Below are 24665 nucleotides of genomic sequence, written 5' to 3'. Positions count from 1 at the left end.
ATTTTCTTTAAGAACTTAGACTTACTTGAAAATTTTGCCTCGTTTTCCCCATAGGAGAAGATGGAATCTGCCTGCTTTTAATACTCTCAGTTGTTCAAATATCTATATCTGCCACTATTAATTGATGTGTGGAGTAGAAATTTTGAATATGTTAAAAAAAATGAAATATTTTAGGACAGGTAATGATTTGGTTAAACAACACAGATTTTTCCAAGGAAGTGGGTCTTAAGCAGCTTTTTTTTTTTAATGTGGTTTTAAATTATTTATTGTTATATTATTAATATTTTAAAGAAGAAAATAGTACATTTCTTAGTATTACATTTTAGAAAATCCCTATTCCTCCTAATTTCTCCCACATAATCACCATAACAATCAATACCAAGCTCTGAATCATGCTTCTTTTCCTTCAGTTTTTCTTTGTTATATAAAAGTACATGGTACCATGAGAGTCATTTTGAGCTCCCTTCGAGCAAAACATAGAAAAAAGAAAGCATCAAAGCACTGGTTCTTTTCTAAAGCTCTAATTCCCTTTCATGCAAAAAGATTAACCCTATATTCCTACCATGTTTAGTCAGTCTTATACACTGTGTGGTAAATGCTCGCTCCACTTTGCCTGATGAGGTGTGTATGTAAAACAAAAAGCAGGTTCTGACTCAAATCTCACTGTGCTAGAATATTGCCACCCAGTCCAGTATTCTTGCCTGGAAAATGCTGTGGATAGAGGAGTCTGGCAGGCTACACACAGTCCATGGGATTGCAAAAGAGTTGGACATGACTTGGCAACTAAACCACCACCACCAGAGTATTGCCAATCATCGCCTGTCTGAAGGAAAAGTGAATAATTTTTTTTTAAAGTTTTTTGTTAGAAAAGTGAATAATTTAAGTGTGGAAAATACCATGTCCCTATATGAGAAAATACAAGTTGTAGTTTATGATTAGAGAAAATAGTTTTTATGCATCAAGAAACAACTTCTCATTTTAAAGAATTTATTGTTTGGAAAGCATGAATGAGAGTCTACCATTTGTAGTTCTCTTCATATGTTAAAATAACTCAGAATTTAGGTAAGTGAAATGGACCCTTGCCAATTGCAGACAGAAGAGGTTGGGGAAAATCATTTTGAATTAAACCTGAAATACAGTTTTGTTCTTTTTTTCATATAAAACAAAGTATTGTAAGGTACCTTGAATTAAAGTTTGTATGCAAGAAGCCACAAATTGTATTATAGCAAGTTGTAAGATTGATCAAATGTCTAGAAATATACTCTGATATGGGATTTTTAGACTATGGAAATTGGCATAAGTTTAGAGATTGCATATTAGCTCATAGATTCCTTTTCCTAGACTGAAATGAGAACTTAATATAAACTTACTCTGCATATCCCCTCTTTCCCCCCAAACAAAATACTGAAGATAATTTAGTTGGGTTTATATTCAATACATTTAAATATGTAATAGCTTTTCAGATAAACGTCTTTGTTAACCATCTGATTTTCTTTCAGTTTCTTTCATTTTGAGGGATTGGATTTTGCGTCATTAGAACCATGAGCAACTACAGTGTGTCCTTGGTTGGCCCAGCTCCCTGGGGTTTCCGGCTGCAAGGTGGCAAGGATTTCAACATGCCTTTGACAATCTCAAGTGTAAGCAAACTTTACAGATTTTGTTGTAGATGTTCACTCAATGCATAATCCTAGAAACATCATGGCTGAGTTGTTGAAATCTCTGAATGTCCTGTGCTCTACTTAATAGAATTGCTTTTGGAATATGATCTGAGCAGATTTAGTTAATTGTCGTAAAGGATCTGTTGGGGAAGGAAATTGGATAATTGATTTCAATTAAGCATATTTCCCTCCCTCTTAATACAAAAATGGAAAGCGTTTAACTGGGGGACAGACTCCAGATCTTTGAACTGTCACTGATCTGGACCTTAGATTCTTCATATATAATAGAAGGTTGTAACTGTGGGGTGTTCACTGTCACCTTCAGCTCCAAAAGCTGTTTCTTAGAAACTGTTGATCAGTATTGGGTAAAATAACTGTTTTGGTGTTATTTCCTCAACTTGCTCTCTGATGAAGGTGATAGCCTACAGTAAAATGGCCAAAAGCTACTTACCTTTGAAGAGGAAATGAAGGGCTATTGGGTTGGCCAAAATTTTCGTTGGGGGTTTTCCATAAGATGATACAGAATAGATAGTCAATTTTTGAATAATTGTGATTTGACTGTTTACATCATTATGGATTTAGTTTGAATATATTCTGTATATATATTGTAAAGATACGTTTCATGATGCTAATGATACTTATGAGGGGAGTAATAATAGCTTTCATTTATTGAGGCTGGACTGGGTATCAGGCACTATTTCACTTTCATCTCCAACTAGGTAATTTTTGCTATTAATTAGTTGTATGACAGGAGAAGGCAATGGCACCCCACTCCAGTACTCTTGCCTGCAAAATCCCACGGACGGAGGAGCCTGATAGGCTGCAGTCCATGGGGTCGCTAGAGTCGGACACGACTGAGCGACTTCACTTTCACTTTTCACTTTCATGCATTGGAGGAGGAAATGGCAACCCACTCCAGTGTTCTTGCCTGGAGAATCCCAGGGACGGCGGGGCCTGGTGGGCTGCCGTCTGTGGGGTTGAACAGAGTCGGACACGACTGAAGTGACTTAGCAGCAGCAGCAGCAGCAGCAGGAGTTGTATGACATTTAAAGGATTTTTTGAATATTCAAATAAATATGAATATCTGTTCCCTTTTTATTTGCATGGTAGCATAATATACACACTGTTCCACACATTCCATTTTTCCTTAACAGCTTACCGTGGAGAATTTTCCTGATTAATATGTAGAGTTTTTCTTTTTCTTTTTAACAGATGTATAGAATTCTTTTGTAGGGAAGTAACATTTTTTTAGGCAATCCCCTATTGAAGTGCGTTTGTACTGTTTCCAGTATTACTTTTACAAGTAATGCTGCAGTGGATATCATATATACATGATTATATATGTAATTTTTGATAGGTTGTGCCAATTTGCACTTTTGTGCAATACGTGAAAAAACCTATCCCCCAAAAAACATTACCAGCAAACTTTTGGACTTTTGCCAAGTTCTTTACCTTCCTCATCTTAGGTAATTCTCACACCAGGCTGTGACATAGTGGTATTATTCTCATTATATAGAACTGTGCTGTGAGCTCCTGTGGCTAACGTGGAAGAGCTGGCTTTCAAGCAGGTATACTCTGCTGCCTGCTCAATAAGCTTTATCATAAATTTAGGTAGATTCTTTCTCTAGTTAGATATTTAGAGGATTACTTTTTGGTTTAATTATATATGTTCACTTCAGTTCAGTTCAGTCGCTTAGTTGCGTCCGACTCTTTGCGACCCCATGAATCGCAGCACGCCTACTTGGGTATAAATACACACTGTATATATATATACACACTGCTTCTTACAGTATTATATACTACTTGATTTTAAAAGATTGAAAATACGTTTGTAACAGTTGTGTATCTCAATTAAAATGCTTAATCCAGTTTACTAATGAAGTTTTCCTTGTTTTTTGGCTTTGAATTTTTAAATAGCTATCTTTATCTCCAAATTCTGTCTTGATTTTAGCTACTCAGGTTTTACAAGGAAACACATGTATGTAATGCAGTCTGCAAGTTTTAAGGCTTTGCATGATTGGATGAAATTTTAACTGTAAAACATCCTTGTGAAAATGTGTCTTGTGATTTATTCCTGTTTGAGGGGAACAGTGTCTTTTTGCCTCCTACCAAAGAGCTATTATGCAGAAAGGAACAATATTTGAATATTGTCTTCTTTCACATTCTGTTAACATCATTCTATATTACTTTTGAATATCCTCGTTTGTGATAATGTACTAAAGAAAATTGTTGTTTAAATACTCCCATTTTTCGCTAAAAAAAATCCAGAGACAAATGAACACCTAGTGGAACATACTTTGTTGTTTGATTATGGAAATGCAAATGGAGTATGTAGATATTGTGGTGCCATTCCTTTAAAACAGTTGTCTGTGCTTGTTTTCTGGCAGACAGTCTGAGCTCCATGTTGTGATGCTGATATAACAGAACGCTGTGTACATACATATGTGCCCTCTCTTGGCACAGAAGAAATGCTTTCCTTGTGTAGACAGAGTGCTAATTAAAGGGTTTTGAACATACTGATTAAAAGAGACTATGGTAACAAAGCTGCTGAGTTATTTCTGTTCTCTTACAAAAGTCTCTGCCATCTCCTGTGACCTTTTTGGGTCTTGTGCAGTGGGGCATGCAATTCATTCTGGACTGGAGAGGATGGAGGGGGAGGGGGAGGAGAGGGAATGTTGGCACAACTTTGCTGTTAGGCTGTTGGCCTTTCATTGTAGTTATTTTTAACCCCTTGTGTGGTTAAGTTTAAACATGTGCAGTAACATTGCCTAATAAACATGGGTGCCTAATAACTAATTTATATTGTGGTAGTAAGATGATTAATATTATACCTCATCTTAATTAGTTCTCTGGTTATATTTATTCTGCCTTCATTATGTAAAATTATCGGGATGTATTTCAGTAGTCACCAGATTATTTAATTAATACTATCAAGAAGCAATTAAAACCTGAAAGCATGCCTTAAAACATATAATTTAGTGATTCTCTTATTTGGATAATGTGTATGGAATTCTTAACAAGGTCTGGTGTGATAATTGCTCAGTTATCTTTTACAATAATATGAAATTAAAAAGAAAAATTATTTGGAGACTTGAAACATCAAATCCACCATGATTGTAGGGAACAGTTGCATGTTTGTAAATTTACTGTCTGTTGAAATTGAAAAAGGAAAAAATGTACAAGTTTGTGCTTAGCTAGGAACCTACATCTATATAGAGTTCAAAAGTCTACAGTTTTTCCTCTGGTCATGGATTATTGTCTTGTACTTCAAAGTGCTATTTATGGTTTCCTTATACTATTGGAACTCAGATATCAAATGTATTTGAGATAAAGAAGTCATTGGCTGGGACTTGAACATTCTGTTTCCTTAAGATTTTGTTGTTAATCAGTGTAGGAATATATTGACTATGACTTGTTTCTTAAAGCATAAAAACTATAAAATTTTAGCATTATGCTCAGATTTTGTTTTCCATCTCTTTTGTATGAGTTTTGCATACTTCTTTAGTTGGTAGGTTTCTAAGGTAGGATTGGTAATTCTTGCAAACTTTTTGAAAAGATCCTCAAATTGCTGTAACTGCCTGATTACATATCATTGTCTTCAATTTCCTATCCTTAAAGTGGTGTGTCGGCTACTGAAGTTTGTAGGCTGTCTTTTTATGACCCTGTATTTATGAAATTGCCTTGAAGCCATGGAATGTAGGGATGGTTTCATTGTAGCAGTGTGGGTTTGTTGGTCTTTGCCAATATATTTTATAAGAAGAAATAGGAGACTTGTTGCACAATTCAAGGCTGTATTTTGGCAAGTTGATGACCCTCACCATGGAATTAAAAGAAAGATAGTGTATTTGTGAATAACATTTTAACTGCAGCATCCTAAAATTCAAACACTCTGCTTATGTTATTTTCTGATACATGATATTAGAATTTTCCCTTAACTCTCAATATTTGGATTTCCTGAAGGTTATCTCCCAATTCTTTATAAACACATCTATGGTGTTTCTTTAGCAGATAAAATGAGGTCAGACATTTCAATACCCAAATAATAGAGATTTTGATTCCAAGAGTTAGAGGAGGATCAGTTGTCACCAGGTCAGATAGGATTTTAGTTGGTTTTGAAAAGCAGAAGAAATGTATCATTTCTTGGAGTATGGAGCCCTGTTTAGAAGTATTATTGATACATAGAACAGAGAAAGAACAGTGAAAATGCTTTGCTGTGAATTCATTCATTCAGTAGTTAAAGGGACATTTCGTGGAAGCCATAGAGGAAGAGACAAAGTATTGGGGAATACAAAGCTGGGGAGAAAAATAGAGTACTAGACAGTGTCATAAGACCTGTCACAAGACAGTGTTTGATGAAATGACAGAGATACAGATAAGTGTTTCTTGGTTTCAGTGGACACAGACCTTTTGTGTTTGTTTAGGGTAGAGAAATTACCTACAGGAGAAATTAATTGAATTGGTCCTTGAAGGATGAACTTTGAACACCTCAGAGTAAGTGTTTCTCTGTGATGGTTTTCAGTGCCAGTGAAAATGAAGACTTATTTTGCTATTGCTTGATTCTGGGTGAAACTGTGAATAAAGCTGAGTGATTCTCCAGACAGGCCAGCTGCAGAGTTCCCTCCAAGAGGCGGGTAGAAAGAGACTTACAGTCCTCAAGCTGAAACGAGAGAACCATCCTACCTTGAATAAATGGGTCCATTGTTAATTTTAAGCTGTTGAGTATTTTCTTTTACATTCCCTTCCAACTACCCTGTCATTATGCCAAGTTAGAAAGTTAATAATTTAGCTTGCTTAACTGTATAATGTATATTTCACATGTGTGTTCACCCTTTGCTTTAAAATATTAATTACCTTATGTGGAAGACTCAGAGACTTGCCTTTACTACATGGCAGTTTTCTGCCATTGGTGATTGCGAGGGTCAAGAATCTCAAGATAATTCTGAAGATTTTTTCTGGTCTGTTATTTGTAAAAAAATGAAAATCTTAAATCAGTTTTATTGTTAAGTTAGTAGTTAGAGCAAAAAGGCCTTTTTTTTTTTTTTTTTAGTTTTTAATGAATATTGGGCATTTTAGAAAGTTATTTGTTAACATAGGAATTTTACTGCTATGCAGGATTTTTGTATCTGATGGAAGAAACAATATTGTAGAGATTGAATCAAGTAAGAATAGCACTTTAGACCCAAGTAAAGGAGATTTTCATACAAGATACTCATTTACTCTTGAGTTAGGGCTAATATTTACTTACTTAAACTGAGAATAACCAAAGCCTATAGACTCATTTTCAGTCATTTTTGAGAATTTTCAATGCAGAGAGCTTGTCTTTATGATGGTTGCTGATTAGGCTGCAGTGTGAATATACAGTTAACCAGATACCTTTGTCTGAAACATCCTGTTTGTAGTAGTTCTTACCCAGATTCCCGTGTACTGCAAGGCCCTTCATGACCTTTCCCCGCAGCTACAACTTCACAGAAGAGAAATCTGATACGACTTTATTAATCTAGAAACACCCATAGCTCTCGCTGACAAGGGATTGCTTCTTTGGCATCTTAGAAGAGATAGTTGCATTTCAGCTTTAGGAGGTGAGACTCTAGGCCTTTGAATTTTTAAGATGAAGAAATACTTCATTGAAGTTTTAATACTTCAATTGTGAAGTATTAAAATTTTTAATACTTGTGAAGTTTTATATCATATAAAACTTCACAAAACAAGATCCTCACATGTGAAATACTAATATATGTGTGGATTTGCAAATAAATGACACAATAATGGGACTGAAAAGAAAACACCAGTTTAAGAAAGTAATGAGCAGTGACCACGGTGGTCCCTCATTTGGGTATTCTGGGTACAGAGTCACTGTATAGCCCTGCTGGGAATTCAGATTTGTGTTTTAATTACAGAGTAGGAAAATCACTTTTGTAGCACAGACTTTTTTTTAAAGGTAATAAAATATTTAGCTATGGACAGAACAGACAATATTGAATGAGTGTTTAAAGTCAGATTTGGAAGAATTTTTTATAGTATTAAAATGGAATCTCTCAAATTATCAGTTCCCTATTTTTTGTCACATTTTTATCATTTCTTTCTTGTGGCTTAATTGGAGTTATCTTTCATTTGTCAATACTCAGTTTTCTTTTACAGCTTATTGTTACCCGTTTTGTGTGATAATTACTGGAACAAGTTCCTCAACCCCACTGGCACTTAGTCCGCCCAGTAGAGTCTAAGCAGTTGCAGCAGGTGTCCCTGTCCAGCTTAAATGCAGGGGGATGAAATGAGCTGGGAAACTTGACGGGACGAAATGAAAAAGAACAAGTCAGAAGGGAAGTGCAAAGAAACAGGCAGTTTTAGAAAGGTCACAGTGGGAACAGTTATTTACTGGATCAAATATGGTACTCAAGAAATCTTAACCCTTCACTCTTTCCTCCCTTTTAAAGTTTAGTTTATGCTTTTCTTTAGGTAAGACATTCATGTGAGTTGAAAGTCCAAGGACTCGTTATAGAGTTTAGAGGAAAGAGCGCCTGGTGCCCTGTCATTCGTTCCCTTTGCCTGCAAGCCCCCGGTGTTTGCAGTTTCGTGTGTGTAGTGTCAGGGGTAGTCTACACAGATGTGTGAAAGTACATAGACATCCTCTCTACCCTCCTTGTCAACACAAATAGTGTCCTTTTTTTTGGCATTTTGCCTTTTTTAACTTAACCCCAAATCAGTAACTATGGCTTCATTCTTTTTGTATAGCTGCATTGTATTTGGATTTATCATAATTTATTTAGCCAATTCCTATGGATGGACAATTTGGTTGTTTCTAATCTTTTTCTTTTAGTGATACTGTGGTGTAATTTTTGTATCTGTATCTATATCTATTTATTTTAGGCACATATATGAGTACATCTGTGAGATAGATTCCTAGAAATGGGATTACTGAGTCAAAGGTTGTCTACATTTTCATTGATACTGCCAAATATCTCTGTGGAGACACTCCTCCCCACAAAATGAGAATGCCAGTTTCCTCATACCTGTGCTAGCACATGTTTTGACAGACTTTGATCTTTTCCAATCAGATGGGCCTATTTCCATCGTTCTCCTTTTTTACAGAGCTTAATCACTAGTATTCTACAGAGGATTCTGTATGTTTTTAAAGTGGCTCATTTTTTCCCCCATTTGTGTGAGAATATACAGAATGAAAATGTCCTGGTTTTCTTTAAATTATTTCATTAACTTTGGAGGGACGCTGTTTGTTTGAATTTTTTCATTTAGAGCTCGGATGGATAATTATCCTCTTATCATTTGCTTCCTATTTCCAAATGAATTTCCCCTCTCTGTTAACATATTACTTCCAAATATATGGTGAAATAATTTTTTGTCTTTTGTGAAATAGTTTTTGGCATAGTGCCCTGTGATAGACTTTCTAAAAAATTAAGCAAATTACATTTAATAGATTTCAGGTTGTTACTTTGGAGTTTTTCCAGTAGCTTGATATATTGTGTAATATCAAATCCTACTCTTCTCGATCTCCCTTCAAAGGATGTGACAGAGAGACTGACCATAATGAGGTATTTGGCCTGGTCCTTGGACATAGTAAAATTCAGCCTTAGGACCCTCACTGTTTGCATATCAGCCTTTATTAGCCAGTGGAGTATAACAGGTCCCAACAGCTTCTAATGTCTCATGGCCTAGTGAGTCAGGCATTGTGAAGGCATTCTAGCATGTGGCACAGTGCGTTTCTTTGTTTTACCTGAGTGAAGCAGCAGAGAATGTAAGTGCTGGTAACCTTGATGACAAGAAGGGTCAGGATGCCAGGGCTGTTTGTATTTTATGTGCTTAAAGTTGAGGGAAGTAGGAATTTCCTTTTAGTCTGTTGCTGCAAAATTTTAAATATGATGAGAAGGGTTTGGAACTACAGAAGAATGTGCACCATTTGTTATTTGAATTCTGCGACTTGTTAACCGTTTCCCTAGGATTCAGAAATTGATTTAACAGTGATCACTGCTCTTCGTGATAATTATCTTGGGTGAAATTTGATTTACCAAAAGAAAGTTTGTGTTTTTTTTTTTTAAATGGTAGTAATAACTGAATTCCATTTACTGTTGATTCTGTCAGGGGCTTAAGCGTTGTGATTGGTTCCATTAAGTATCCAGTTGTTAAACCAGTATTTCTTTAATGATTTCTGAGATATTAACTTTTAGAGATGGTGAAATTTAAAAGTTTAGTCAGGTTGTAAAATGCTAGCTAGAGGAGGTTGTGCATATATTCTGAAAATATTTTCTTCTTAAGATACTGGAGGACAGATATCCTTTAGAAAGCAAATGCATTATTCCTTAACTAGCAAACCTTAGAAATAGATGTTCTGGAGAGAGAAGTTAAATACAAGCATTGTTACACATGTAATTTTCATGACTGTGGACATTCTCCTGAAGTATCTCCATGGTGCTGACTTCCAAAATATTCTAGGAATGGTTCTTTTGATCTTTTTAAGTTAGACATTTCTGTTTATATGTACCTTTATTCATTCTGGAAGACTCTAGTTAGTTGATATCCAGTTCTCGGAGTGGCATTTTGATAGTTTCGCAGACAAAGGTGTTTCTAAACTTCATCACTGGCTTGTTCCCCCCTAGGCTCTTCCTCATCTTCAGGCTGGCATCTTGCCCAGGCAGGAATTCTGAAATCCTGCATTTAATGTATCACTGCCCTATTTAAGAACTGCAGGGCTTCCTGTTACTTATTCCTCAACTCCTCTGCCTACCATTTAGGCTGCATGTCAGTGGGCCCATTTAACAGAACTGAGTTTATAGTCCAGAATGTTTTGAACCCTGAAGTCCTTAGTCTCTTTGTTCTTCATGCACAATACCTTTGTTTCTGAGCTCTGAAGCCCTGCCCATCCATTAAGGCACATTTTATACCAGGTGCTGTTTGGAATGTTTGACTGCTGCAACTCACTGGGTCTCCTTTCTTTCCTCTGTTAAATAATAATGAATATGCATTAACATTTATTGAGCCTGTGTTATTGTCTAGGCCTTGCTCTAGATATTTTGCACATGTTTGATTATTTAATCCTCGTAACAACCCTCTGAGGAAGTATAATTTAAAATCTCTGATCTTCAGAAGAGGAAACAAAAGTTAAATAACATGCCCAAAGTAACACAGCTAGTAATTGGTTAGGCTTAGGATTTGGAACCAGATACACTGAGTAGAAGTATACTGTGATGGTTTTAACCAGCGTTCTCTGTTTTCTGGGAATAGCTAACAGCTTTCAGCACTGACAGCCAACTTTGTGTGTATGTCTCCTAAAGAGAGAATACATGCTATAAAATCAAAGACTTGTATAAATGGGAGTAACAGATTATATTTTAAAAATATGATTATTTTCTAAACTGATTATTAACAGCATCAGTGGGATTTTTCAAATGTAGCTTCAAGACCCAGACTTTGAATTCAGGATGTTTAGGGATTCTCAAATGCTTTATGGATGTTTCTCATGTACCATTGAATCACATTTTGTATACTCATGTTTGGGAACCAAATGTAGCTTTTATTTATTTTATTTTTTTTAATATTTTTAGTATGGATCTTTTGTTATTTAGATCACTTCAACAAAAAGATTAAGGCTAAATTGCAGTGAAATTGCCACCAACTAAATACTGTGACAGATCTGCTTGTCTCCAAATCATAGTCTTCACTTTTTTTCAGAGTTCAGTCACCATAGGTCAAATTGTTTTTTGGAAATAAATGCCAGTTTTAATAATACATGATATCAGGTTTTAGTTCTGTTTATGATGCTAAAAGTATCTTTGTGACAAAAAGGTTTGGAGCACCTTGAAGTTGGTACATTACTTATAATATTTTAATACTATACAATTTAATAATGAATGTTAAATTTACCAGAGACTTCTGGAGGAATCTTTGGTAAATTTCACCAAGTATGTAACAAGTATAGTTGGTTTTTTTCATGCCTCTTTGTTAAGCTAAAGTGGTAACATTGAAGTTAAAGGAATTGAGGATAGTCTTTTTAAGGCCAATAGCCAGAGATCAGTTGTCATGTTATGCTTCATAGCAATACAGTTCAAGTATACATAAATAGGTCATATACTTTGTTAAATTGTGAACCCCTCTCACCCAGAAAAAAAAAATTCCTACAACTCTGGGTCTTATTTACTCAAAATCATGTTAAAATTCCCAGTATGTGTTCAGTGATTGTTGACTGATGATTATAATGATGATGGGGACAAATGGAAAGCCTAGTTGCCATTACAATCATTTCTTCTAGAATTGTTTTGTTAATGAATATGATTGATAGTTATTATTAACTGGTGAGACATTTTGGTTTTCTTTGTTTTTAATCCTAGTCAGGTTTTGTTCCTACAAAATGCCCCAGAGGTTCCTTACTGTAATAGCCCTCTGCCTCCCTGTAGAGTCTGCCTGTGTGTCAGCCTGTATTTGTTTTCTTTGTATTTGACCCAGTGGTTCTATTTCTGTCCCTTGGTGTCATGCACAACAAAGGAAAACCCTTGCTCACATAGCCTTCTAGGTGACTGAGTTATATTTCCCTTTAAGTCTTGTGGATACTCCGTTGGAAACCATTTCTTCAAATGTTTCTTTCTTGACAGTTGCCTCTCTTCACAACCCTGAGCATTTGCCTTTAAAAGTAGTTCAGGTTTTAGATGTCTCTTATGTGTGAATCCCAGAACTGAACCCCACCCCTAAGATATAGTAAGACAAATGCAAAAGTATAGTTATTAAGCAAGGAAACTGATTTTTTTATGACTGGATAGTGCAGAGTTTAGAACTGCTTTGGGCAGTGGGCTTGATAGAATTTTCACTATTTTCTCCGTATACTTTTGTACTGTTTGAAATGTATTCGTGTCTTTTGTCTAAAAAGTGAAAGAAAGGTAAATTGGCCTATAGTTTGTTCACGTGCAAACTCAGACTTGCCTGGACATATATGGAGCTTAGGAGAGCCTAAAAAGGAGCAGGTGTGTGTGTGCACGTGCTGTTTACATGAAAAACCAAGGGGCTTCATGGCAAGGAATCCAAGAAACATGTAATTGAGGCATATTCAAAGCTGAGTCCTTGGAGATTTTATTATTATTATTTATTATTTTTTAGGAGAGATGGGTAAATTTTTGATAGACCAGAGTACAGTCCTCTTGGTATTGTCTTCTGGTGCTGCCTTTTTCCTGAATGACTCATGCCAGAACCCTAAGAGGAGAAGGTGTTAATTAACACATATTTGTTGATCTCCTACTGTGTACCAGGCTGGGGTAGAGAGGGTGGTTCTCTATTTCCTGACAGAAAGGTGCATAGAACAAGATACGGAATATATGAAGAAGCTTGGAAGTAGAAGAGGACATATATGGAATGAAACTTGGGAAAGGACCATGATAATATGTGCATTGACCATACAGCCTAGTCAGGATAGCAGGGAACTTCTGGATTAGGATCTGTAGAATCCCTAGAGGAGACAGAAGTAGCAGCAGTAGTCAGAATTTGCTATCCTACCTCGAGGCATGGAGCCATTTATTTAGTATCATTATTGAACACCTAATGTGTGCTCAGTACTGGTCTAGGAGCTGAAAGTACACAAACAGAGTCATTATTGTTAGGAACCTTATAGGCTAGTAAAAGAGACTGTTAAGTCTCAAGTGTATAGATAAATGAGCAATGTAACTTAATAAGGTGGTGTGCTAGGGAATAAGTGTCACTCGGTTGTGTCCAACTCTTTGCACCCCATGGACTCTACAGTCCATGGAATTTCCCAGGTCAGAATAGGAGTGGGTAGCCTTTCCCTTCTCCAGGGAATCTTCCCAACCCAGGGATTGAACCCAGGTCTCCCACATTGCAGGTGGATTGTTTACCAGCTGAGCCATGAGGGAAGCCCAAGGAATAATTGGGGGAATGGTATAAGGGGAAAGGGTCTTACTTTAAGTTCAACAGTCAAGACAGGCTCTCCTGCCTGAGGAAGCAGCATTGACTTAAGAGTAAGAAGCCAGTATGGGAAAGACGAAGGAGAACAGCTTTGCAGGCATAGAGAACAGTAAGTGCAAAGGCCTGGAGACAGGAAGGATGTTGGTGTGTTCAAGAAGAAAAGGAGGCCAGTGTGGCAGGAGTGCAGTGAGCAAGGAGGCAAGGGGAGTGAGATGGGGGTGGGGAGGGGAGCCTAGTGTCAGAATGAGAGATAGGAAGGTTTAAGATAGTGCAGAGAGATGACACTGGGGGTGATGGGACAGCGGGGATTTGAGAGGGATTCTGACTCCTCTGGATTGGTGCTGAGCTAGGGAGAGTGGGCTCCTGTTACTGTGATTTTACCATATCTGCAAGCTAGTGTGTTTTTAAACTGGTTTTGATAGAAATTTCAGGGGAAAAATTCCAAAGATTTTTTAAGCAAAGAAATAACCATACAACCTTCCAAGGTGGTTACTTGGAAATATCTTATGTTTTATTATGTTGATTTGGAAAAGTTATTTATGTTATAACAAATACATTATTGTTTTCTCATTGTTATTTGCACACTGATGACAGTTTTCCTATTTTGTGCTCTTTTATTATTATCACTGTAAGAAGCAGCTTGTTTCCCAGATGGCTTCTGTTTTCATTTCCTTGTGATGTTATGACCTCTTCTATTTTAATAAGGAAATGTTGCATATGGATTCAGGAGTTGTTTACAAATTATGCTGGTAACACTTTTGTTAGAGTCTGCCTCAAAGATAAAGTGAGTGTTAGGGTATTTATTCTAAGACAGATATGTTGAGCTGAGAAAGATTTTAATAGTGTCTATTTTTAAAAAGAATATTTTAGTCTGTTGGTTAATATGCCCAATGCCAAAAATTATGTTTTGTAGCCCTTTTATTATTTCAAGTGGAGGGAGTTTATGAAAGTTAATGTTTTTCATTTCTGAACCTTTCGGAGAGGTCGCATGACAGGAATAAAATCTCCCAAGAGAAGGCTGACAGTTGATACCTAACTAAATTCAGAATTTCATGTCTTAAATGCATTGTTAATGGATAAAAGTGCTGTCACTATCATGTAGCTATAGGTCTGCATTGATCATAACGTCTTAGCAAATGATGAAACTTCGTACTTTATGTTCAAGGTCAACTTTTTGTAAATTCAGGAGAAAATGAGCCTTGTTATGAGTTTTGGGGTATATTTGAAAAATATACTTTACAACCAACTTAAATACTGTGTTACATTAGGTATAACAAAATAACATACTAATGTAAATATCATTTTAGATATAGTTTTCTTAATGATTTTATCTTTAAGATTGAAAGTAATCTAATAGTAATTAGAGGCAGAAGAACCAGAGATCAAATTGCCAGCATTTTTTGGATCATAGAGAAAGCAAAGGAACTCCAGAAAAACTTCTGCTCCTTTGACTGTGAGACAGCCTTTAATTGTATGAGTCACAACAAACTATGAAAAGTTCTTAAAGAAATGGGAATACCAGACCACCTACCTGTCTCCTGAGAAACTTGTAGGTGGGTCAAGACTCAACAGTTAGAACCTTACGTGGAACAACGGACTGGGTCAGATTGTGAAAGGAGTACGACAGGACTATGTATTGTCACCCTGTTTATTTAACTTATGTACAGAGTACATCATATGAAATGCCAGGCTGGATGAGTCACAAGCTGGAATCAAGATTGCAGGGGAGAAATACCAATAACTTCAGATGTGCAGACGATACCACTCTGATGACAGAAGGCGAAGAGGAACTAAAGAGCCTCTTGATGAGGGTGAAAGAGGAGAGTGAAAAAGCTGACTTAAAATTCAACATTCAGAAACTAAGATTATGGCATCTGGTCCCATTCTTGGAAAATAGAAGGGGAAAAAGCAAAAGCAGTGACACATTTTCTTTTCTTGAACTCCAGTGTCACTGCAGATGGTGACTGTAGCCATGGGATTAGAAGATGCTTGCTTCTTGAAGGCTGTGAGAAACCTTGACAGCATATTAAAAAGAAGACACATCATTTTGCCTATAAAGGTCCATATAGTCAAAGCTATGGTTTTTCCAGTAGTCATGTATGTATGTGAAAGTTGGACCATAAAGAAGGCTGAGCACTGAAGAATTGATGCCTTCAAACTGTGGTGCTGGAGAAGACTGCTGTGAGTCCCCTGAACTTCAAGGAAATCAAACCAGTCAATCCTAAAGGAAATCAGTCCTGAATATTCATTGGAAGGACTGATGCTGAAGCTCCAATACTTTGGCCACCTGATGTGAAGAGGTGACTTATTGGAAAAGACTTTGATGCTGGGAAGGACTGAAGGCAAAAGGAGAAGAGGGCAGCAGAGGATGAGATGGTTAGATAGTATCACTGACTCAAAGGACATGAACTTGAGCAAAATCTGGGAGACATTAGAGGACAGGGAAGTCTGATGTGCTGCAGTCCATGGAGTCTCAGGGAGTCAGACATGACTTAGCCACTGAACAACATTGACAACAATAGTAATTAATTTCCAGCCTTAAAAGAACACTAGAGGCAGTTGTGATTATACCAAAGCTAATGGAATAATTTTTTTTTTTTTAACTGCAATCCTTTGGGGTTTGGGCTTCCCTGGTGGCTTAGACTTTAAAGAATCTGCCTACAATACTGGAGACCTGGGTTCAATCCCTGGGTTGGGAAGATCCCCTGGAGAAGGGCATGGCTACCTACTCTAGTATTCCTGCCTGGAGAATTCCATGGACAGAGGAGCCAGGTGAACTGCAGTCCACGGGATTGCAAAGAGTCGGACACAACTGAGCGACTAATGCACACTTTGGTGTTTATATGTTCTCCCAAAATATACTTTTTTAATTTTAGTGGACAATGTTGTACATACTGTTTTGTGTAGTTAATACCAGTGCAGGTTCTGGAGCACAATGCCTGGCTTTGAATTCTGGCTCTGTAATTTACCAGCTGTACACATCTGGACAAATTACTTGACTGTGTCCCAGGTCCTAACTGTCAAATGGGGGAAAAGTAATATTTACATCATAGGGTTGTTGAATTGAATAAATTAATACCTGTAAAGTGCCTGGCACATAGTAAGAACTCAGTGAAGTTTACCTAATAATAACAAAGATTATCTTATGTTAGTAAGATTAGTATATTACTATTTACTAGTAGTATCTGGTTGAAGCAGTTTTGACACTATTGAAATAATGTTTCTAGATCCATCACTTCTTAAATAACATCATCTTCCAAATCAATTCTGGTTTTCTTTTTCATAGATTTTTATAGAAGATTCCTTAGAAGCATTCTTCTCAGTACCTACACACACACACACAGACATACATGCTTTGAATTATTTCATGAAACATTTTTTATAGAAGGTTCTTAATAAATGTTAGTTGAATGAATAGCCCATTTCCTTCTTCTGTCTGTTATGGTCTGCCATACGCTGTCAGAGATCTGAAGGGATGGTTCAGTTCAGTTCAATCGCTCAGTCGTGTCCGACTCTTCGCCACCCCATGGATTGCAGCACGCCAGGCCTCCCTGTTCATCACCAACTCCTGGAGTTCACTCAGACTCACGTCCATCGAGTCAGTGTGCCATCCAGCCATCTCATCCTCTGTCGTCCCCTTCTTCTCCTGCCCCCAATCCCTCCCAGCATCAGAGTCTTTTCCAATGAGTCAACTCTTCGCATGAGGTGGCCAAAGTGCTAGAGTTTCAGCTTCAGAATCATTCCCTCCAAAGAAATCCCAGGGCTGATCTCCTTCAGAAAGGGATGGTTAGCACCAGTAATAACCTCCAATTAGACATTCTTCCCTTAATGATTGCCTTTCACTCTGGCTTTTTTTCTTTTAAAGAGGCATGATAAGCTATATTGCTGATGAGATACAGTTATTCTAGAGAGTAATGTTCTCTCCAGTGAAGGATGTTGTTGTTTACTTGCTAAGTTGTGTCCAACGCATTGACTTTAACCCTCCAAGCTCCTCTGTCAGTGGGATTTCCCAGGGAAGAATACTGGAGTGGTTTGCCATTTCCTTCTTGAGGGGATCTTCCCTTTCAAGGAACTAAACCCATGACTTCTGCACTGGCAGGCAGATTCTTTACCCCTGAGCCACTAGGGAAGCCCTCCAGTGAAGGATAGATTTGATTATAAGAGAGAATATGTAGTGGAATGTAGACAAGGTAAGCTTAGCAATGTTTCTGCCATTTGTAGCATCTGTTTCTAAGAGTGTGCTGGCGTATCATCAGCCTTTGTGTATTGGTCTCTGTGCTCCTTACCTGGCCCTCCTGCTTTTCTGACCATAGCTAGCTGGACCTGGGTTGGGTGCCTGACCATCTATATATAGGTGATACAGCCATCTAATAGACAAAGTTGAATGATTTATATGTGGTCATACTATTTACAAGCCTTATGAGTTTTATGAAATATAAAATTTAACTATTCTGAAATTCAGCCATACAGATAAATGTAAATCATTGCTATTCATTCATTAACTTATTTACCTACTCCATAAATATTTATTGAACATTGTTATATGCCAGGCACTGTCCTAGACCTATATGCCTTCTAGGCACCTGTGTCCCTTCCTACATGCTAGGCACTGGGGATACAGTGCTGTGAATAAAGCAAAGTCTGCCCTCCCAGACTGATGTTTTAGGGAAGTGAAGAAGAGACATAAATACATAAAAATAGTTGGTGATAAATAGTATGGGGCCAAGCAAAGGAGTATAGGGAAAAGGAATGATGGTTGAATGCAGGTTACTGATTTATAGAAGTTGAGTAAATAAGGCCTCATAGATAAGGTGACACTGAACAGAGACTTGGATGAAGTAGGAAGAGCATTTTGGACAAAGGGTAAAGGCCACAACATGAACATTTGCTTTGCATGTTTCAGAAACAGCAGTATTTGAGTGGCTGGAGCAGACTGAGGGGGAGAGTGGTAGAAGATGATTTTAGAGAGTTGAAGGTAGTTATTTCCTAAGATCAGTTGGTATTAAAATCTGCAGCAGGTTAGTTGATAGGACAGTGGCATTTTGCTGCTAGTTTAAAATAAGACCTTGTCAACAAAATGAAAGTTGTTTTTTTTCGTTTTTGGTTTGGTTTTGGAACATAGTACTGTGGTACACAGTAAATATTTTCTCTGAATTCTGATTGCAGTGTTATTTCATTCAGGATTGATACTAATTTTAATGCTATTTAAGGTTTAAAAGGTTATAAATATTGATATTTGTATCCTTAGTGCTACTGTGTATGTGTCTGCTTAGTCGCTAAGTCCTGTTTGACTCTCTGCGACCCCATGGACTGTAGCCTGTCAGTCTCCTCTGTCCATGGGATTTTTCAGACAAGAATACTGGAGTGGTTTGCCATTTCCTTCTCCAGGGGATCCTTCCAAACCCAGGGATTGAACCCGCGTCTCCTGTTTCTCCTGCACTGTCAGGCAGATTCTTTACCAATGAGGCACGTAGTTATAAACAAGAAATAGGGTCATATTTCATGTATAGTTCAGTGATAGTAACTTTTGTCAGATGGTGATTGCTCATTAATTTCATTGCCTTCACTCTTACAGGAATACTTAGTTGGAAACATAAGGTGAAACAAAAAATTATTTTTGTCTTTTTTCTCCAAGATTTTGGTTTTACTCTTATTTTTCAGCTTTATAATAGACATTGAGAAATGTTGTTATCTGTTGGGTAATCACTAACAGGCTGGTTATTAAAGGCATATTAGTACGTAAAATGATTCAGTCTACTTAGGGATTTGTCAAATAATATGTGAAATCTCCTTTTAAGTTTTACTTTCAGAAACATTTCCTGGGAAGATTTGGTCTCATTACAATGGATGATCATTAAAACATTTCATTTACACATGGCAGGAATGACCTTTTGAAGTTAGCTAGCTGCCCAGGTGTATGGGTAATCATTGGCTAGTTGTTTTTACTTCTGTTACAGTCACTAGACTGTGTTTCTGTTGAAATTTAAAATAAAAATAGCTAAATATTTTCTTGGGGATGGTCTGTTTTCACACAGGTGCTTTATTATCATCACTGTTAGCCTTCATTTTTTTAAGACTTAAGTTTTATTATTGTAGACAGTTTACTTGTTATCCCAGTTAAAAACCAAGTTAAAAATTTTGTAATCAGTTGTTTTACCTTTTGTATCAGTGAACCCCACCCTTTTTCAGTTTGTCTAAAGGAGGTGCAAGAAATGTTATAAACAGAAAATTTCCAAGAAGATTGCTGTATTAAAGGACAGGTTTATTCTAATGGACAGCTGCATTCTAAACTAATGGTAAAGCCCCAGATTAATCCAGGTAATTTGTTTTTCAAACATATTGGTTGGTACAATTTAAGTTGGTACAATTTAAGGCTGATTTCTCCTCAGTAACTTGTGAAACAAGTGTTTTCTTCAGCAACATTTGGAAGTTGATTTAGCAGGTTGTTTAGATAATTGGGTCTTGTGCTTGTCTGGTTTTGATGATTCACATTTTTGCAAATGCAATAGATTTGAGTTTTATGGTCAGATATGGCCTTCACCAGAAATTGTTATTTGTATTGATGTTAACTTTATATAACCTCAATAAAATCATAGTCTTTCTTTGAAGGGGAAGACAAAAATTAAAAATGATAGCAGAAAAGTAGAATGGTGGTTAAAGGGGTTGGAGGGAGAGGGAGATGGGGAGTTGTTCACTGGGTGTAGAGTTTCATTTTTGCAACTTGAAAAAGTCCTGGAGATCTTGAGAGTTTGTTTGGATGTTCTAGTAGGGTAGTTAGCACAGCTATCCTTGACCGAAGACCAGTCCTCCTCTATCAGGGATGGTTGTCTCTTCGACCGAGCACACAGCTTCAGGAGGAATGCACATAGAGGGGTGAGGGAGGAGGGATATTGCCTAGCCAGGCAGATCAGCTGAATCAGCACTGGTGATCAGTGGGGTGATAGGTCTTGCAACCAGATCACCCTCACATTCAGTTTTGGAGATCTACTGTACAACAATATGAATATTATGACCTTTATTTGATACATAAAAAATACTATTATATAAGCCCTTGCTAGTTCTTATAAGTACAATATTACAGATACATGTTTTAAAAGAAAAAGATTTTTGTCCTTGAAGTGCCAAAGAAATAGTAATTAGCATTTAGATAGGAATGAGTAGATAGCAGATTATCACTAACTTTTACTTGAAGTTGTGGGAACTAAAATTTAACTTCAGGGATTAGTGTGGTTATGGTAACATGATTTCTTAACAAAATTGAACAGATTTACCAGGGAATAACCTCTATATTTAAGGAAAGTGAAAAGTTTATCCACATTTGCAAATCACTCCCAGTTTAGTAACTCTAAGGCAATTCCTTTCTGCCTTCCCTTTAAACATCACAAATATTATATGTATCTAGTTCCCAGGTCTTTTAAACTATTAGATAGTAACTCTTAAAGTTGCATCATAACTAAAACAAAATATGTTGTAAATATGCCTGTGTATCTCCTGAGTATGAATGTGTTTGATATTTTAGTATTAACTGATTAACATTTTGGTGCAAATACACCAAATAATGCAAAGCTTACATATGCATAAGGAAGCGAGTGTCCTGTTTTAGCTCTGGTGGTCTGGAATCATTCCCCTGGTTTCCTTTATAGTTTTGTAGCACATGTTATTTTTGATTGGATATTATTTGTAATTCTGATATTTTGAACATTTTAGTGTAGTGGATAAGAGTGTCACTTTGTACTTTAGGTAACTCAAACCACTTCCCACTTCTTACTGCCTAAAAATATAGTCTGGGGAATTGTTGTGATGAACTTATATTTTAATTAAAGATTGTTCTCTGTCATTGTCTCTTTTATTTGTAGAGAATAATTTATCATAGTCTGATTTTTCAAGAGGAAAAATTTTTGTTTACTTTTGATTATAAAAATTATATATATACATTCTAGTTAAAAATGCATAGTTAATGAAGAAAAAGCAAAACCAAAACACCTCACCAAACTTGAAATCCAGCTACCTAGAAAACTGTGGACATTTTCCTAAGTATTCTTAAAAACAGACACTTTTACCAACATTCTTCATGAACAGTCCGTCTCTGATCTTCTTCCACCATCAATATATAAAGACTTTTATCATTGCGTTTGGTTGTATCTTGTTTGAGTGCCATACTTAAACAGTTTGGGTTTTTATGTTGCTAATTTAAAAGATGCAGTGAGGGTAAGGAGAAACAGGACAGCATGGTGTGTACAACAGTATGGACTCTTAAGTGTTTGAATCCTAGTACTTAACATTTTCTGCTGTGTGACCTTGAGCAAATCACAAAGCTTCTGAGTCTCTCCTTTCTCATTTGTAAACTGAGATTATTAAGAGTGTACTTATGTTATTAGATTAGTGTGAAGGTTGGGTTCATGGCTTTTAAGTAGTTGAAAGTGAAAATGAAGGTCACTCAGTCGTGTCTGACTCTTTGTGACCCCACGTCCATGGAATTCTCTAGGCCAGAATACTGGAGTGGGTAGCCTTTCCCTTCTCCAGGGGATCTTCCCAACCCAGGGATTGAACCCAGGTCTTCCACATTGCCAGCGGATTCTTTACCAGCAGAAACTTGAAATACCTGACAAAGAGTACATGCAATATAAATATAAACTATTTTTGCTATTGGTAGGGATATTATGGTTGTTAAATTTTAGGGAGAGATGGATTTCAAATGGTTTTAGATCTTTAGGCATCAGCACATATCCTCTTGCCAGTTCCCTATCTCTTCAAAAGTCTGTGCATGGTATATTATTAGGTATCTGTTGGATGGAGGAGGATGAGGGGAGGGTGATTAGAAAGGAGGTTTTGAGTTTCAGAGACCTGGATAGAATTATTGTTGGCAGTTATCCATGCTTTTCTAGCCATACTGCCTTTATCTTGGATGGCCTTTGACTAGAGCTCCTCTAGGTAAAGCCAGCTGTACTTGCTGTATCTTGGAATCTAGGGAATAGTTTTAGAGATTCTCAACCCAGAGCCAGTAAAAAGCAAATTAAGTTAATATGAGTTAGTGAATTTTGGCATGTAGTCTAGCCTGGAGGTGCACTTACTGACCATTTTCTTTATTTTTTGTGTTTAAGTCTTCTTAAAGCAGCTTCCCTGGTGGCTCAAACAGTAAATAATCTACCTGTAATGCGGGAGACGTGGGTTGGGAAGATCCCCTGGAGGAGGGCATGGCAACCCATTCCAGTATTCTTGCCTGGAGAATCCCCATGGACAGAGGAGCTTGGTGGGCTACAGTCCACGGGGTCGCAAAGAGTCACACGACTAAACTAAGCACAACACACAGCACATTCTTTTTTTAAAATTTTTTTTACCTTACAGTATTATATTGGTTTTGCCATACATCAACATGAATCTGCCACGGGTGTACGTGTGTTCCCCATTCTGACCCCCCCTTCCACCTCCCTCCCCGTACCATCCCTCGGGGTCATCCCAGTGCACCAGCCCCGAGCATCCTGTATCCTGCATCGAACCTGGACTGGCGATTCATTTCACGTATGATGTTATGCATGTTTCAGTGCCATTCTCCCAAATCATCCCACCCTCTCCCTCTTCCACAGAGTCCAAAAGACTGTTCTATACATCTGTGTCTCTTTTGGTGTTTCTGATACAGGGTTATTGTTCCCATCTTTCTAAATTCCATATATATGCGTTAGTATACTGTATTGGTGTTTTTCTTTCTGGCTTACTTCACTCTGTATAATAGGCTCCAGTTTCATCCACCTCATTAGAACTGATTCAAATGTATTCTTTTTAATGGCTGAGTAATACTCCACTGTGTATATGTACCACAGCTTTCTTATCCATTCGTCTGCTGATGGACATCTAGGTTGTTTCCATGTCCTGGCTATTATAAACAGTGCTCTGATTAACATTGGGGTACATGTGTCTCTTTCAATTCTGGTTTCCTCAGTGTGTATGCCCAGCAGTGGGATTGCTGGGTCATATGGCAGTTCTATTTCCAGTTTTTTAAGGCATCTCCACACTGTTCTCCGTAGTGGCTGTACTAGTTTGCATTCCCACCAACAGTGTAAGAGGGTTCCCTTTTCTCCACACCCTCTCCAGCATTTATTGCTTGCAGACTTCTGGATAGCAGCCATTCTGACTGGCGTGAAATGGTACCTCATAGTGGTTTTGATTTGCATTTCTCTGATAATGAGTGATGTTGAGCATCTTTTCATGTGTTAGTCATCTGTATATCTTCTTTGGAGAAAAGTCTGTTTAGTTCTTTGGCCCATTTTTTTGATTGGGTCTTTTATTTTTCTGGAATTGAGCTACAGGAGTTGTTTGTATATTTTTGAGATTAATTCTTTGTCCATTGCTTCATTTGCTATTATTTTCTCCCATTCTGAAGGCTGTCTTTTCACCTTGCTTATAGTTTCCTTTGTTGTGCAGAAGCTTTTAATTTTAATTAGGTCCCACGTTTATTTTTGCTTTTATTTCCAATATTCTGGGAGGTGGGTCATAGAGGATCCCGCTGTGATGTATGTCGGAGAGTGTTTTGCCTATGTTCTCCTCTAGGAGTTTTATAGTTTCTGGTCTTACATTTAGATCTTTAATCCATTTTGAGTTTATTTTTGTGTATGGTGTTAGAAAGTGTTCTAGTTTCATTCTTTTACAAGTGGTTGACCAGTTTTCCCAGCACCACTTGTTAAAGAGATTGTCTTTTCTCCATTGTACATTCTTGCCCCCTTTGTCAAAGATAAGGTGTCCATAGGTGCATGGGTTTATCTCTGAGCTTTCTATTTGTTCCATTGATCTATATTTCTGTCTTTGCACACAGTGCATTCTTAAAGCATTAAAATGCCAGGTGTTATTTGAAAGACTCTTCTTTTGGAATTTGCCTTTTTGACTTCCCCATTATGTAATTTTTTTAAGGTTGAAATTGGAGAAAAAGAGTGAAACTGGGATTTCTGTTCAGTAGTTTTCCATATTAAAAAGGTTTTTATAAATGACCTGGAATAGATGAAATGTAATGAAACAAAAAATTTAAGAAAATTTGGCCTGTGGGTTCATGGATTTATAAACTTATTTTAGTGTAGCCTTCTATGAACCTCCTTAAAATCAATG

The 24665-nt window shown here is 37.0% G+C and overlaps 1 protein-coding gene across 13 annotated transcripts in view; it reads left to right on the top strand.

Annotated features, from left to right (window-relative positions):
* Positions 1–24665, top strand: part of PDLIM5 (PDZ and LIM domain 5) — a 234419-nt gene that overhangs the window by 2452 nt on the left and 207302 nt on the right. For all 13 annotated transcript variants that reach the window (XM_061419654.1, XM_061419659.1, XM_061419663.1 and 10 more), the window contains exon 2: positions 1500–1637. In XM_061419654.1, coding sequence (XP_061275638.1) covers positions 1542–1637 — 96 coding nt within the window. In that variant the 5' untranslated portion in view covers positions 1500–1541. The remainder of the gene's footprint in view (positions 1–1499; positions 1638–24665) is intronic.

The sequence above is a fragment of the Bos javanicus genome, chromosome 6 (genome assembly GCF_032452875.1).
Source record: "Bos javanicus breed banteng chromosome 6, ARS-OSU_banteng_1.0, whole genome shotgun sequence".
Classification (NCBI taxonomy): domain Eukaryota; kingdom Metazoa; phylum Chordata; class Mammalia; order Artiodactyla; family Bovidae; genus Bos; species Bos javanicus.
Note: the sequence above shows the minus strand (reverse complement) of the source record. Positions and strands in the feature narration are given on the sequence as shown.